The sequence below is a fragment of the Schistocerca cancellata genome, chromosome 12 (assembly GCF_023864275.1).
Source record: "Schistocerca cancellata isolate TAMUIC-IGC-003103 chromosome 12, iqSchCanc2.1, whole genome shotgun sequence".
Classification (NCBI taxonomy): Eukaryota; Metazoa; Arthropoda; class Insecta; order Orthoptera; family Acrididae; genus Schistocerca; species Schistocerca cancellata.
In genome coordinates this window covers 43,557,727-43,571,672 of record NC_064637.1, presented here as the reverse complement: position 1 = coordinate 43,571,672, position 13,946 = coordinate 43,557,727, and the positions used below count along the sequence as shown (strand labels likewise).

The window sequence follows — 13,946 nt, the reverse complement described above, 5'->3', positions numbered from 1 at the left end:
CAGACACACTTAAAAGCAGGCTATCGGAATAAGTCTTTCATCAGATGAATGGATACAAGTGCATGAACACACAACCACGCATGCTCATGAGCACATGCACATGCACATGTCCATGCCCATGCCCGTGTCCATGCACCCATGTGCACATGCACAGGTTAAGCAGCAATCTCCACTGGGGTAGGCAGTGGGTGTATGGAAGAGGTGAGGGTTTGTTTGGTTTGGGGGATTAAAGGGACCAGACTGCTACGGTCATCAGTCCCTTGTTTCAAAACTTAAAAACACCCACACGGAATAAAAGCGAACACGGAAAAGATGACAGACGACACAGGACAAGAGAAACTTAGACAAAGACCAGACAAAATGAATTAAAATCACACAGAGTGTGACGGTGGTTGGCCGACCAGAGAGAGAGAGAGAGAGAGAGAGAGAGAGAGAGAGAAAGGAAAAGCCAACCACCAAGAAACATATTAAAAAATCAATCTAAAACCGTAGGCCAAAAGCCAGACTCAACGCTAAATAAAGATAAACACTTAGAGCAAATGATAAAAGCCTCCTGCCCGAATAAAATGCAAAACTAAGCCTGCCATAGCAGGGTCATCTGTTGAAAGGGCAGGGAGCATATCAGGCAGCTCAAACGTCCACCTGAGCACAGTTAAAAGGGGACAGGCCAACAAAATGTGGACCACCGTCAAAGCCGACCCGCAGCGACATAGAGGCGGGTCCGCATGGCACCGTAAATCGCTGTGTGTCAAATGTCCAGAGATGGTTTACTGGTGGCCTCTTTTGCCAGGCAGTATACATGTTCATTGCCGGGTATCCCAACGTGGCCTGGGGTCCACACAAAGACCACAGAGCGGCCGCAATGGGCAAGAGCATGGACAGACTCCTGGACAGCCATCACCAAATGAGAGTGAGGGAAACACTGGTCGATAGCTCGTAAACTGCTCAGGGAGTCACTACAGATAACAAAGGACTCACCTGAGCAGGAGCGGATATACTCTAGGGCACAAAATATGACGACCAGCTCAGCAGTGAAAACGCTGCAGCCAGCCGGCAAGGATCGTTGTTCGTAATGGTCCCCTAGAGTTAGAGCATAACTGACACGACCAGCAACCATCTACCGTATTTACTCGAATCTAAGCCGCACTCGAATCTAAGCCGCACATGACAACTGAGACTCGAAATCAAGAAAAAAAAAATTTCTCGAATCTAAGCTGCACCTGAAATTTGAGACTCGAAACTCAAGGGGAGAGAAAAGTTTTAGGCCGCACCTCCAAATCGAAACAAAGTTGGTCCATTGTAATATGAGACACAATTTAGGTCGAATGAATGATGATACAGCTACAGTAGTTTGGTTCGAGTCGTAAGCTTAAAGCTTTACCAGGTAGCCATTGCTATGCGTCAGGTGCTCCGTCCATATTTATATGGGTACCCCCTTCCTTTTTCACGTGCTTCGTCTGGTTTGAATTGATTGCTTATTTTTCTTTGATCTGATAAGTGCCGTCCTTTTTGTTATAGGTGTTTACGTCACTCTAAGCTGAAAATGCATTATTGCACTGTGTCGTGCATTGTCTGTCACATTCTGATAATGAGTGTTTACGGCCTGTCGCCGCTTGTGGAATGCCTTGCTTTTGTGCGCACTACCACCGCTTACAATTAAAAAAAAGAGAGAGAAATCATCTCATTAGTGAAACAATGGCAAGAGACTGCTATATATTGTTACTTACACTGCTGCTTTCTTTGATAATGATCAACAAGAGCTAAATAATAGACTGCGTATGACAGAAGATGTTCTGAACGAGAGTTTAGCAAAAATTTTTCTCCGTTTGAAAATCTTTGCAGATGCTTCTTTAGTACATTACATTCTGCACAGAAATTAGGGTCATCTTAGCTTTAAAAATCTAGTCAATTGCCGTGCTTCATTTTTGACTATATCACTATTAGCCATAAGAATAATACGGATATAAACATGACACGATATGTATATTCTTCCGCGTTTGGCGTTGTCTCACTCTAGTTTCGTTGTTTATTAGGCAGACAGGATTTAAATGAGATAGCAGCAAACATGAAAGAAAACATGGCAAAATGTTTATATTCGTATTATTCTTATGGTGAAGAGAATACTGCATCTGATTCACAATACAAAAAGTTCCTATTAGCAACTATCTCTTCTCACAAGTAGGAAAAAATCCAGAACGTAGAGTTGGCCATATTGACAAACATCCCAAACAGTCTTGCAAGTCGGATTTTTGTAGTACATGGAAATGCTGCTACACTCGAAGATGAACAATATGGAATTTGTATTTACTTCCTTGGATAATGTATGAAAATGCAGTGGTCGAAACTCGGGACGGAGAAAAAAAAAGCTCGCCTTCCACCTTTCTTTTTTTTTTTTTTTTTTTTTTTTTTTTTTTTTTTTTTTTTTTTTTTTTTTTTTTTTTTTTTTTTTTTTTTTTAATGACGCAGAGGTTTTGGCGCCAGTATTTATCATTGTGCCTGCAAAACATGCCTGTGTAGCGCTACATATATTCGACGGCAGAAGTTGGTTGTGGCAGCACCTACCAACATTTTTCAGAACTTCCGCTTACTTTGCACTCGATTCTAAGCCGCAGGCGGTTTTTTGGATTACAAAAAGTGCGGCTTTGATTCGTGTAAATACGGGAACTGTCAGTGTAAAACACGCCAGAGCCCTAGAGGTGAGGGGGAAGGGAAGCAGGGCAGGGGTGGGGGAAGATGCTGCAGTACTGCCTGAGGGAGTGTGCAGGGACAGTGTGGGGGACAGGATGGTGGGCTGCAAGGTGCAGCATCGGGAGGCTGTGCTTTGGGGGGGGGGAGGACAGAAGCAGAGAAAGGACTACAAAAGTGCACTGAGCAGGGGAGAGGAGGGAGCGAGATGGAGGACAGGGACTGACAGATGTTTCGGTCAGGGTGGTTACGGGAACAAAAGATATATGTACAGTTTGGTTTTAGAAATGGTTTAACAACTGAAAATGCTATATTCTCTTTTCTCTGTGAGGTTTTGGACGGATTAAATAAAAGGTTGCAAACGCTAGGTGTTTTCTTTGATTTAATGAAGGCTTTTGACTGTGTTGACCTCAAGATATTACTACAGAAGTTGGACCATTACGGAGTAAGGGGAGTAGCTTACAATTGGTTCGCCTCGTACTTTAAGAACAGAAAGCAGAAGGTAATTCACTGCAATATTCAGAGTGATAGTGATGTTCAGTCCCAATGGGGTACTGTTAAGTGGGGCATTCCCCAAGGGTCGGTGCTGGGGCCACTGCTGTTTCTTATTTATATAAATGATATGCCTTCTAGTATTACAGGTGATTCAAAAATATTTCTGTTTGCTGATGACACCAGCTTGGTAGTGAAGGACCTTGCGTGTAATATTGAAACATTATCAAATAATGTAGTTCACGAAATAAGTTCGTGGCTTGTGGAAAATAATTTGATGCTAAATCACAGTAAGACTCAGTTTTTACAGTTTCTAACTCACAATTCAACTAGAACTGATATTTTGATCAGACAGAATGGGCAAATTATAAGCGAGACGGAACAGTTCAAGTTCCTAGGCGTTCGGCTAGATAGTAAGCTGTTGTGGAAAGCCCATGTTCAGGATCTTGTTCAGAAACTAAATGCTGCTTTATTTACCAATAGAACATTATCTGAAATAAGTGACAGTTCAACACGAAAAGTAGTCTACTTCACATATTTTCATACACTTATGTCATATGGTATTATTTTTTGGGGTAATTCTTCTGATTCAAAAAGGGTATTTTTGGCTCAAAAACAGGCTGTTCGAGCTATATGTGGTGTAAGTTCGAGAACCTCTTGTCGACCCCTATTCAATAGTCTGGGAATTCTGACATTGCTCTCACAGTATATATTTTCTTTAATGTCGTTTGTTGTTAGCAATATTAGCTTAATCCCAAGAGTTTGCACCGTTCACTCAGTTCATACTAGGCAGAAATCAAATCTGCATGTGGAATGCACTTCCTTGACTCTTGTGCAGAAAGGAGTGCACTATTCTGCTGCATCCATTTTCAATAAGCTACCACAAGAACTCAAAAATCTTAGCAGTAGCCCAAATGCTTTTAAGTCTAAACTGAAGAGTTTCCTCATGGCTCACTTCTTCTACTCTGTCGAGGAGCTCCTGGAAGAGCTGAAAAATTAAGCAAATTCCAGTGTTGCATTGTTGATTTTCTTTATTTAAACTTACAAATTGTCGCCTGAATACGTTTCTTGTATTTCATTTTATCTGTTTCTACTATTGTGTTATAATTTTATGTATTGACTCATTCCATGACCATGGAGACTTCTCCTTAATTTGGTCCCACGGATCAATAAATAAATAAATAAAATAAATCGCAGGGACAGCTTCCACCTGTGCAGTTCAGCAAAGCTGGTGTCAGTGACAAGAACCCAAATGGCACATGCTGTGAAGCAGTTACCACAATTGAGCACATCGTGTCGTGCGGCACACTCGGCAACTGGGTGGTTTGACCACCGCTCGGCACATTTTGGCAGTAATCGTCTGTGTGGACTGACAGCTCAGAATGCAGCACAGTGATTCGAGCAAAGTTGGTAGACCACATTGCAGCTTTCGGGGGTGGCTCTGCCTTTGATGAGGTAGAAGATGCCTGTTAAAGGACTGGAGTTGGTGGTAATAGGAGGGAGTGCAGTAACAGATAGCTTGATTGTGTTAAAAAGTGGGCACTGAGGGAAATTCTGAGCTTGAACTGAGACATTCTGTTAACTCTTTTGCTGCTCCAGACGTGCTCTGTGCATTCCATGCCGAGCGAGACTGTCGTCACTGTACTCCTCGCCAAATGCTGTGACCTGTGCACAGAGACGGCACTCCAGCTGCGATGAAATAATTATTGTTCAATTTTAAGAAAACTGTTACATCAAAAAATTACACTCCTGGAAATTGAAATAAGAACACCGTGAATTCATTGTCCCTGGAAGGGGAAACTTTATTGACACATTCCTGGGGTCAGATACATCACATGATCACACTGACAGAACCACAGGCACATAGACACAGGCAACAGAGCATGCACAATGTCGACACTAGTACAGTGTATATCCACCTTTCGCAGCAATGCAGGCTGCTATTCTCCCATGGAGACGATCGTAGAGATGCTGGATGTAGTCCTGTGGAACGGTTTGCCATGCCATTTCCACCTGGCGCCTCAGCTGGACCAGCGTTCGTGCTGGTCGTGCAGACCACGTGAGACGACACTTCATCCAGTCCCAAACATGCTCAATGGGAGACAGATCCGGAGATCTTGCTGGCCAGGGTAGTTGACTTACACCTTCTAGAGCACGTTGGGTGGCACGGGATACATGCGGACGTGCATTGTCCTGTTGGAACAGCAAGTTCCCTTGCCGGTCTAGGAATGGTAGAACGATGGGTTCGATGACGGTTTGGATGTACCGTGCACTATTCAGTGTCCCCTCGACGATCACCAGTGGTGTACGGCCAGTGTAGGAGATCGCTCCCCACACCATGATGCCGGGTGTTGGCCCTGTGTGCCTCAGTCGTATGCAGTCCTGATTGTGGCGCTCACCTGCACGGCGCCAAACACGCATACGACCATCATTGGCACCGAGGCAGAAGCGACTCTCATCGCTGAAGACGACACGTCTCCATTCGTCCGTCCATTCACGCCTGTCGCGACACCACTGGAGGCGGGCTGCACGATGTTGGGGCGTGAGCGGAAGACGGCCTAATGGTGTGCGGGACCGTAGCCCAGCTTCATGGAGACGGTTGCGAATGGTCCTCGCCGATACCCCAGGAGCAACAGTGTCCCTAATTTGCTGGGAAGTGGCGGTGCGGTCCCCTACGGCACTGCGTAGGATCCTACGGTCTTGGCGTGCATCCGTGCGTCGCTGCGGTCCGGTCCCAGGTCGACGGGCACGTGCACCTTCCGCCGACCACTGGCAACAACATCGATGTACTGTGGAGACCTCACGCCCCACGTGTTGAGCAATTCGGCAGTACGTCCACCCGGCCTCCCGCATGCCCACTATACGCCCTCGCTCAAAGTCCGTCAACTGCACATACGGTTCACGTCCACGCTGTCGCGGCATGCTACCAGTGTTAAAGACTGCGATGGAGCTCCGTATGCCACGGCAAACTGGCTGACACTGACGGCGGCGGTGCACAAATGCTGCGCAGCTAGCGGCATTCGACGGCCAACACCGCGGTTCCTGGTGTGTCCGCTGTGCCGTGCGTGTGATCATTGCTTGTACAGCCCTCTCGCAGTGTCCGGAGCAAGTATGGTGGGTCTGACACACCGGTGTCAATGTGATCTTTTTTCCATTTCCAGGAGTGTATATTTTTGCACATCTTACAGTCTGATATCTTCTCTTGGTCGAGGGCTGAATTTACTTTCTTATTTGTCATAATTACTGCACTGCCTCGAACTAAGTAAAACACTGCACAAAATGTTAAAGAGCTTGTAGAGGTAAAAATGAACTGTTTAAACTTTGCTAACAGTTGATCATACATTGCTGTGTATGAAACGCAGATAAAATATTGAAATTTTGTTTAAAATTGACAGCAACAATTCTCATTTCGTTCTTGAGTTACTGGATTTTATATCCAATGGATGGTCACATGTGACATGCCCAATTGTGTGGTCATAACAGTCATCATATTTCATAAGCAGTTCAAGATTTTGAAAATAATAATAATAATAATGGCGTGTGACAAGGGCCTCCCGTCGGGTAGAACGCTCGCCTGGTACAAGTCTTTCTATTTGATGCTACTTCAGCGACTTGTGTGTCAATGGGGATGAAATAATGATGATTAGGACGACACAACACCCAGTCCCTGAGTGGAGAAAATCTCCAACCCAGCCGGGAATTGAACCCGGGCCCTTAGCATTGATAGTCTGTCGCGCTGACCACTCAGCTACCAGGGGTGGACGAAGATTTTGAAATGAGATTCTTTGCAAATGATAACCTGTAGAGAGGGACATATGTTGAGTGACAAGTACTTGAAACTGTTTTTTCACCGATGTATGGAAATAACTTATGTGTGGCACTGAGAAGTCAATGGAACGAGACTTGTAAACACCTCAACAGCACTTAAGGAAATCCCAGAGGCCAAATTTAAACACAACCTCAGCATTTGGGTGCGGGGGAAAGTGAGGTGTTAACTCATTCACAGTAGTCGAAGGGTTAATCCATCATAGGTTTTCCATCACTTGATTGTAGTTACAGTCACAACAACAAACAACGAAAATGTGTATACAGTCCAAAAGTTGTATAAATTATCACAGCTACAGCCGTGTGACTCAGTTTGACTCAGTGTTTGTCTCAGTGCTGGCTTTGTTAACAGTCAAGCTGCCTGTTACTTAAAACGTTTTCGATTATTGCGGGGGTCAGATACTTTTAGCCTGGTACAAGAAACAGAAAACTGTAACCAGGCTCTGTTACTTTCTTCTGCTATATGAAGCCATGACCAATTTATTGATCGCGGAAATGATATGAGTTCTGGAGTCATTGTTTCTAACGTTGCTACTTCCAGTGATAATGAACGATGATATTATTAGCGTATTTGCTAAAAAAAAAAAAAAAAAAAACTCCTCCTTGATTAAAATTTATTTGTTAAGGTAACTAACTTTCTATATTATATGATGGAGTAATAATCTGTCAGACAATGCATGTCTTCAAGACTCACAATACAATGGAATTCACAGTAATTGTGTAACGGCAACAGCATTGAAACTTACCTTCCACAGGCTGATGATGTCAGTGTTCATGTCCAAGAGAACTTTTCCATCCTTGTCTCTCGGGAAAGTATCACCACCCACATCCTGGAAGCCCACAGGTTGGTGTATCAGGTACAAGTCGACGTAATTCAGCTGCAGAGCTTCCAGAGATTTTTTTAGGTACTTTTCTACAGACTCTGCACGATTTGCAATAGCTGGAAGCTGAAAGACAACAAAGATCATATGGTTAATCCCTCATCATTAACATCTTTGATAAGGAACAAAATGTGTGCAATTATTAGGTTGGTGGATAAGTTCATAGCATTTTTGTTTGCATGTTGCTATTCTGGTCAGTATGGGGTTATTTGTCTATTTCATTTTTAATTTGCAGTTCACCGGTACTATTGGAGTCTACATATCATGATTTTGTCATTTGGAGATAGTCAATGGAGTTGTGGACATTACAAAATGGAGAACTGAGTGTAGAAATCAGAACTTTTCTGACATATTCTTCTGTTTGAGTTCAATAGAGGGGTAATAGCAGCAGAGGCAGCCATAAACATCTTATGCCATGTATGAGGATAATGCCATTGGGAAGAGCATGGCAAGAAAATGTTTTTCTCATCTTAATGATACTTGTTTTGACATTAGTGACTCTCCACATTCAGGAAGACCTTAGTTGTTTGGTGAACATCATTTAAACACATTAACCTACAATGATCCATGTCATTGTATTCGAGAACTGGCACATGTGATGAACTGTGATCACTCCACCATTTTGTGACCTTTGCATGCAAAGGGGAAGGTTCAATTATCAGTTGTATGGGTATTGTGTGCTATAAGCCAAAATCACAAAAACCAGTGAGTGGTCATACGTGCATCAATTGGCTCTTGAACAAACCCGATCAGTCCAACCCTGTATCATTACTGTGATGAGAAATGGTGTGTTTATGCTACCATAAAGAAAAGAAAGGAATCGTTGAGCCCAAACAGAGCAGCAACTCCTTGTACCAAGACTAGCATGCATTCAAAAAAGATAATGATGTGGATCTGATGGAACAACGATGGTGTGGTGTACTACGAACTGCTTCCTTGTGGTGTACCCCTCCGCGGCTGGCAATTATTGTCAACAACTGCGGTGTCTTGCAGACATAATCCAAGAAGAACAACCAGGAAGACTGCAAGAGGTGATGCTACTCCACGAAAATGCCTGCCCTCATTCTGCTAGACTGGGAGTCATTTCGCACCCATCTTAATCACCTGGTCTTGTGCCCTCAGATTTTCACCTTTTCCACTCTCTATTGAGCAACCTTCAAGGAACTTCCGTTCCAGATGAAAATGTGCCCCAAACATGGCTTGATGAGTTCTTCATCTCAAAACCACGTGATTTCTACAATTGTGGAATCAAAAAGTTATCCCAGCATTGGCAGACTGTTGTAAATAGTGAAGGAGGACATATTATTTACTACTAAAGTCTCTGTTATGTGTATCTGTTGTGATTATTAAACTTATGGAAAAACTCTAAGAATTAGTGCACCAACCCAGTACATAGACAGGCTTAAGTACTGGCAGATTGCTTCATAAGAATTCCAAGAAATTACTCATTGCATTTCTTTTTTGTGACATATTCCCTGTCGGCCTTTATCCCAGGGTCTTCAGCTGACAATTGTTTAATGATATTTTTATGTTTTGCCAGCATGAGCAGCTAGTACTCTTAAGGACTCATCTGAATTGCATGTGGCAGAACATATTTCAACCCACAGCCAGAGATTGTACACCCTTGTCATGCAAACATCTGAAAGCCTTTTCCTGGTCATTATTGCTTTGGTCCTCCCCATGTTACTTGCAATGGTCATTCACAGCAGCACATGAATGCAGGTCAATTTCCCCTTTCTGTCATGTGACTGAATTTCAATGGCTTCCCCAACTGTGTGTTTTTAAAGGGTGCTCCGTCTCAACAAATGCATGTTGTACCACAGCCAATATCTCTTCCTGTCCACCCTGCAATAGAATTTATGTTTGATGATGCTGGTGTTGATAGATTGTCCAGTTATTTCAACATAAAACTTTTCCCATGTACAACGCAATCAGTATACTCCTGACATTACAACTGGAACCCTCTTCAAATGAGATTTTCACTCTGCAGCGGAGTGTGCCCTGATATGAAACTTCCTGGCAGATTAAAACTGTGTGTCGGACCGAGACTCGAACTCGGGAGCTCTGCCTTTCATGGGCAAGTGCTCTACCAACTGAGCTACCCAAGCACAACTCACACCCCCTCCTCACAGCTTTACTTTTGCCAGTACCTCGTCTCCTACCTTCCAAACTTTACAGAAGCTCTCCTGCGAACTTTGCAGAACAAGCACTCCTGAAAGAAAGCATATTGCAGAGACATGGCTTAGCCACAGCCTAGGGGATGTTTCCAGAATGAGATTTTCACTGGAGCAGAGCGTTCGCTGATATGAAACTTCCTGGCAGATTAAAACTGTGTGCCGGACCAAGACTCGAACTCGGGACCTCTGCCTTTCATGGGCAAGTGCTCTACCAACTGAGCTACCCAAGCACAACTCACAGCTTTACTTTTGCCAGTACCTCGTCTCCTACCTTCCAAACTTTACAGAAGCTCTCCTGCGAACTTTGCAGAACAAGCACTCCTGAAAGAAAGCATATTGCAGAGACATGGCTTAGCCACAGCCCAGGGGATGTTTCCAGAATGAGATTTTCACTGGAGCAGAGCGTTCGCTGATATGAAACTTCCTGGCAGATTAAAACTGTGTGCCGGACCGAGACTCGAACTCGGGACCTTTGCCTTTCGTGGGCAAGTGGTCTACCAATTGAGCTACCCAAGCACGATTCACGCAGAAGTAAAGCTGTGAGGAGGTGGTGTGAGTCGTGCTTGGGTAGCTCAATTGGTAGAGCACTTGCCCGTGAAAGGCAAAGGTCCGAGTTCGAGTCTCGGTCCAGCACACAGTTTCAATCTGCCTGGAACCCTTTTGTCCTTTGCTCATCTGAGACACTTTCTTTGTCATCTTGGTTAGTTCTATATAGTCTTTACATTGTCTGGGCATATACAGCTGATTTTGTCTGTCACCCTGGGGACGAATGGCAGGAAGGACTTATCCAACATTTCATTTCGCAGGGTGTTAGGTTTCATGACACTTTTTGTGTCAGTGCAGAGGTACTCACTGTTCCTTAGAATTCACTCCAGTTGTCGCATCTTGAATTTGAGGTTCTGTGGTTCACATATTCATCTTGCACATGTAATACTATATGATTCATACCTGATGTCTGCTTGTGTCTGTATATGTGTGGATGGATATGTGTGTGTGTGCGAGTGTATACCCGTCCTTTTTTCCCCCTAAGGTAAGTCTTTCCGCTCCCGGGACTGGAATGACTCCTTACCCTCTCCCTTAAAACCCACATCCTTTCGTCTTTCCCTCTCCTTCCCTCTTTCCTGATGAGGCAACAGTTTGTTGCGAAAGCTTGAATTTTGTGTGTATGTTTGTGTTAGTTTGTGTGTCTGTCGACCTGCCAGCACTTTCATTTGGTAAGTCACATCATCTTTGTTTTTAGGTATATATATACATAATTAACTTTATATAGAATCTTCAGAGAGCAATGCCTCCTCCCACTTATCCAGCTATTTACTCATATCTACTCTTCTAATTCAACTGGCAGAATTTGTTTTCAAATGATCACAATTTGTCATCTGTTCTAAACTGACACTTTGTATGCTCTATTTATAAAAAAATAAACATTTTTTAGTGATTCAGTGCCTCGTTTGGAGTGCTGTTGCCGATTGTATATATACATAAAAAAAAAAAGCTTTTTGTGTGTATAGTCTTTCCTATTCACCTCAATCCCTGGAATTCTTCCCTTTACTCCCTTCTGGTCATCAAATACCCTTAATGGGTTTCAACACAGAAATGAGTTAAATCTAGGACTATAAAACTCTTTCTTATGCTTATCCTATACAAAAAATGCTTGAGATGGCAGAAAGATGTGTAACTGCAGGAAAAACTTAGTCTCTCTTGAAAGCTCTGTTAGAGTACAATAGAATGGAAATCTTAGGTATATGGGTATAGCCATAACAAATTATATATCTGGGGAACTACAGTCACAGCAGAAGAAACACAGATGCACCACTACAAGCTGGAATACAAATTTCAAAGTGTGGAGAGGAATCTACGCACAATAGCTAATTATAAGTGACCACAATGGGTGCTATAAGGGGCAGTCAAATGAAAACTAAAAACCTGTCACAAAGGGACCATGGAACGGTTCCATTCAAGTTCGAAAGAATGATAGCATTCTGACAGCCCGAGAGCACATGGCAAAGTCTACAGTGGAAACATCTCACATCTCCCCCAACAAAGAAATCCACAGCTGTTCACATAAGTCTGCTAAGGTCACATGAACCTTCTTCGTTGACTGGAGGGGTCCTGTGCTTGTCAAGTTCCTCAAGTGCACAATCAGTGCCCAGTGCTGCAAAAACATTTTGCAGAAAATGTGATGTGCCACAAAGTCAAAACACCCAGGAAAGTGGTCAGATTGAATCATCCTGTTGTGCAATAACACGTGCCACCACACTGCCAATTTGACGAATGCTACACTTAAGCGATTTGGTCGGGAAACACTGCAATATCCTCCACAGAGCCCAGATCTATCGCCTCTTTACTGACCTGAAGAAAGACGAGTGGATGTTGGTTTCAGTCAGACAAGTCTTGTCTTCCAGTCGATTACATATCTTAACACATGTGGGGATTACTTTCAAATGGAGCCTTTTCATGCTGCTGTTGTGGCAGGTGTTTGGTTTTCATTTGACTGCCCCTCATAGGTGACCATCTGTGGGATAGGTGACTGCAACTGTGTTTTGCAAGTGTAAAATTCCAGAAAAAACTGAAGCTGTTCCTTATCTATATAAGTGATTTGGGAGACACTCTGAGCATCCGTCTTAGGTTGTTTGCAGATGACACTGTCATTTATCGACTAGTAAAGTCATCAGAAGATCAAAACAAATTGCAAAATGATTTAGAAAAGATATCTGTATGGTGTGAAAATTGACCCCAAATAATGAAAAGTGTGAGGTCATCCACATGAGTGCTAAAAGGAATACTTTAAACTTCGGTTGCACGATAAATCAATCAAATCTAAAGGCCTTAAATTCAACTAAATACCTAGGAATTACAATTACAAACAACTTAAATTGGAAGGAATACACAGAAAATGTTGTGAGGAAGGCTAACCAAAGACTTTGTTTCATTGGCAGGACACTTAGAAAATGTAACAGATCTACTAAAGAGACTGCCTACACTACGATTGTCCGTCCTCTTTTAGAATACTTCTGCGCAATGAGGGATCCTTACCAGATGGGATTGATGAAGTACATCGAGAAAGCTCAAAGAAGGGCAGCACATTTTGTATTATTGTGAAATAGGGGAGAGAGTGTCACTGAAATGGTACAGGATTTGGGATGGACATTATGAAAACAAAGGCGTTTTTCGCTGCGGAGGAATCTTCTCATGAAATTCCAATCATCATCTTTCTCCTTTGAATGCGAAAGTATTTTGTTGATGCTGACTTACATAGGGAGAAATGATCACTATGATGAAATAAGGGAAATTAAAGCTCATACAGAAAGATACAGGTGTTCCTTTTTATCTGCACGCTGTACAAGATTGAAATAATAGAGAATTGTGAAGGTGGTTTGATTAACCCTCTGCCAGGCACTTACATGTAATTTGTGGAGTATTGATGTAGATGTAGGAATATTATAAATCTTTGGACCTTGGCTATACATTTATGAAAAGTATAAAAAGTACATTACAGAAACTTACTTAGTTTAGCAGGTAGTCAGTAACTTATTTGGAACTGATGACTGAAATTTATCCTGAAAAAATAGTTCAATTGCTGAAAATTACTGCCATGAATAAAATAACAGATGCATTATCTTGTTGAAACATTAGACTTTTGTCCCTTAGATCCTCATACAATCAAATCAGTTCTGTCTCTAACATCTCAATCTCCAAGTTAGAGTTCATTCTAGTCACCCAAGCAATGCATGACTTACCTTTAGCACAGATGGCTGCCCAAATCATAACACTTCCACCATCAAAACTTCTGCTCATTTTTACTTGTTGCTCTGTTCTCAGATCATGCCAGTAATACTGAAACCCATCCGGCCCATCTAAATTACACTTCTTCTCATCAATGAAGATC

General features: G+C 42.8%; 1 protein-coding gene across 2 annotated transcripts in view; it reads right to left on the bottom strand.

The window, feature by feature from the left end:
• The window catches only part of LOC126109644 (1,5-anhydro-D-fructose reductase-like), a 97,486-nt gene that overhangs the window by 45,689 nt on the left and 37,851 nt on the right, over positions 1–13,946 (bottom strand). For both annotated transcript variants that reach the window (XM_049914693.1, XM_049914692.1), the window contains exon 4: positions 7,749–7,949. In XM_049914693.1, the coding sequence (XP_049770650.1) occupies positions 7,749–7,949 (201 nt within the window). The remainder of the gene's footprint in view (positions 1–7,748; positions 7,950–13,946) is intronic.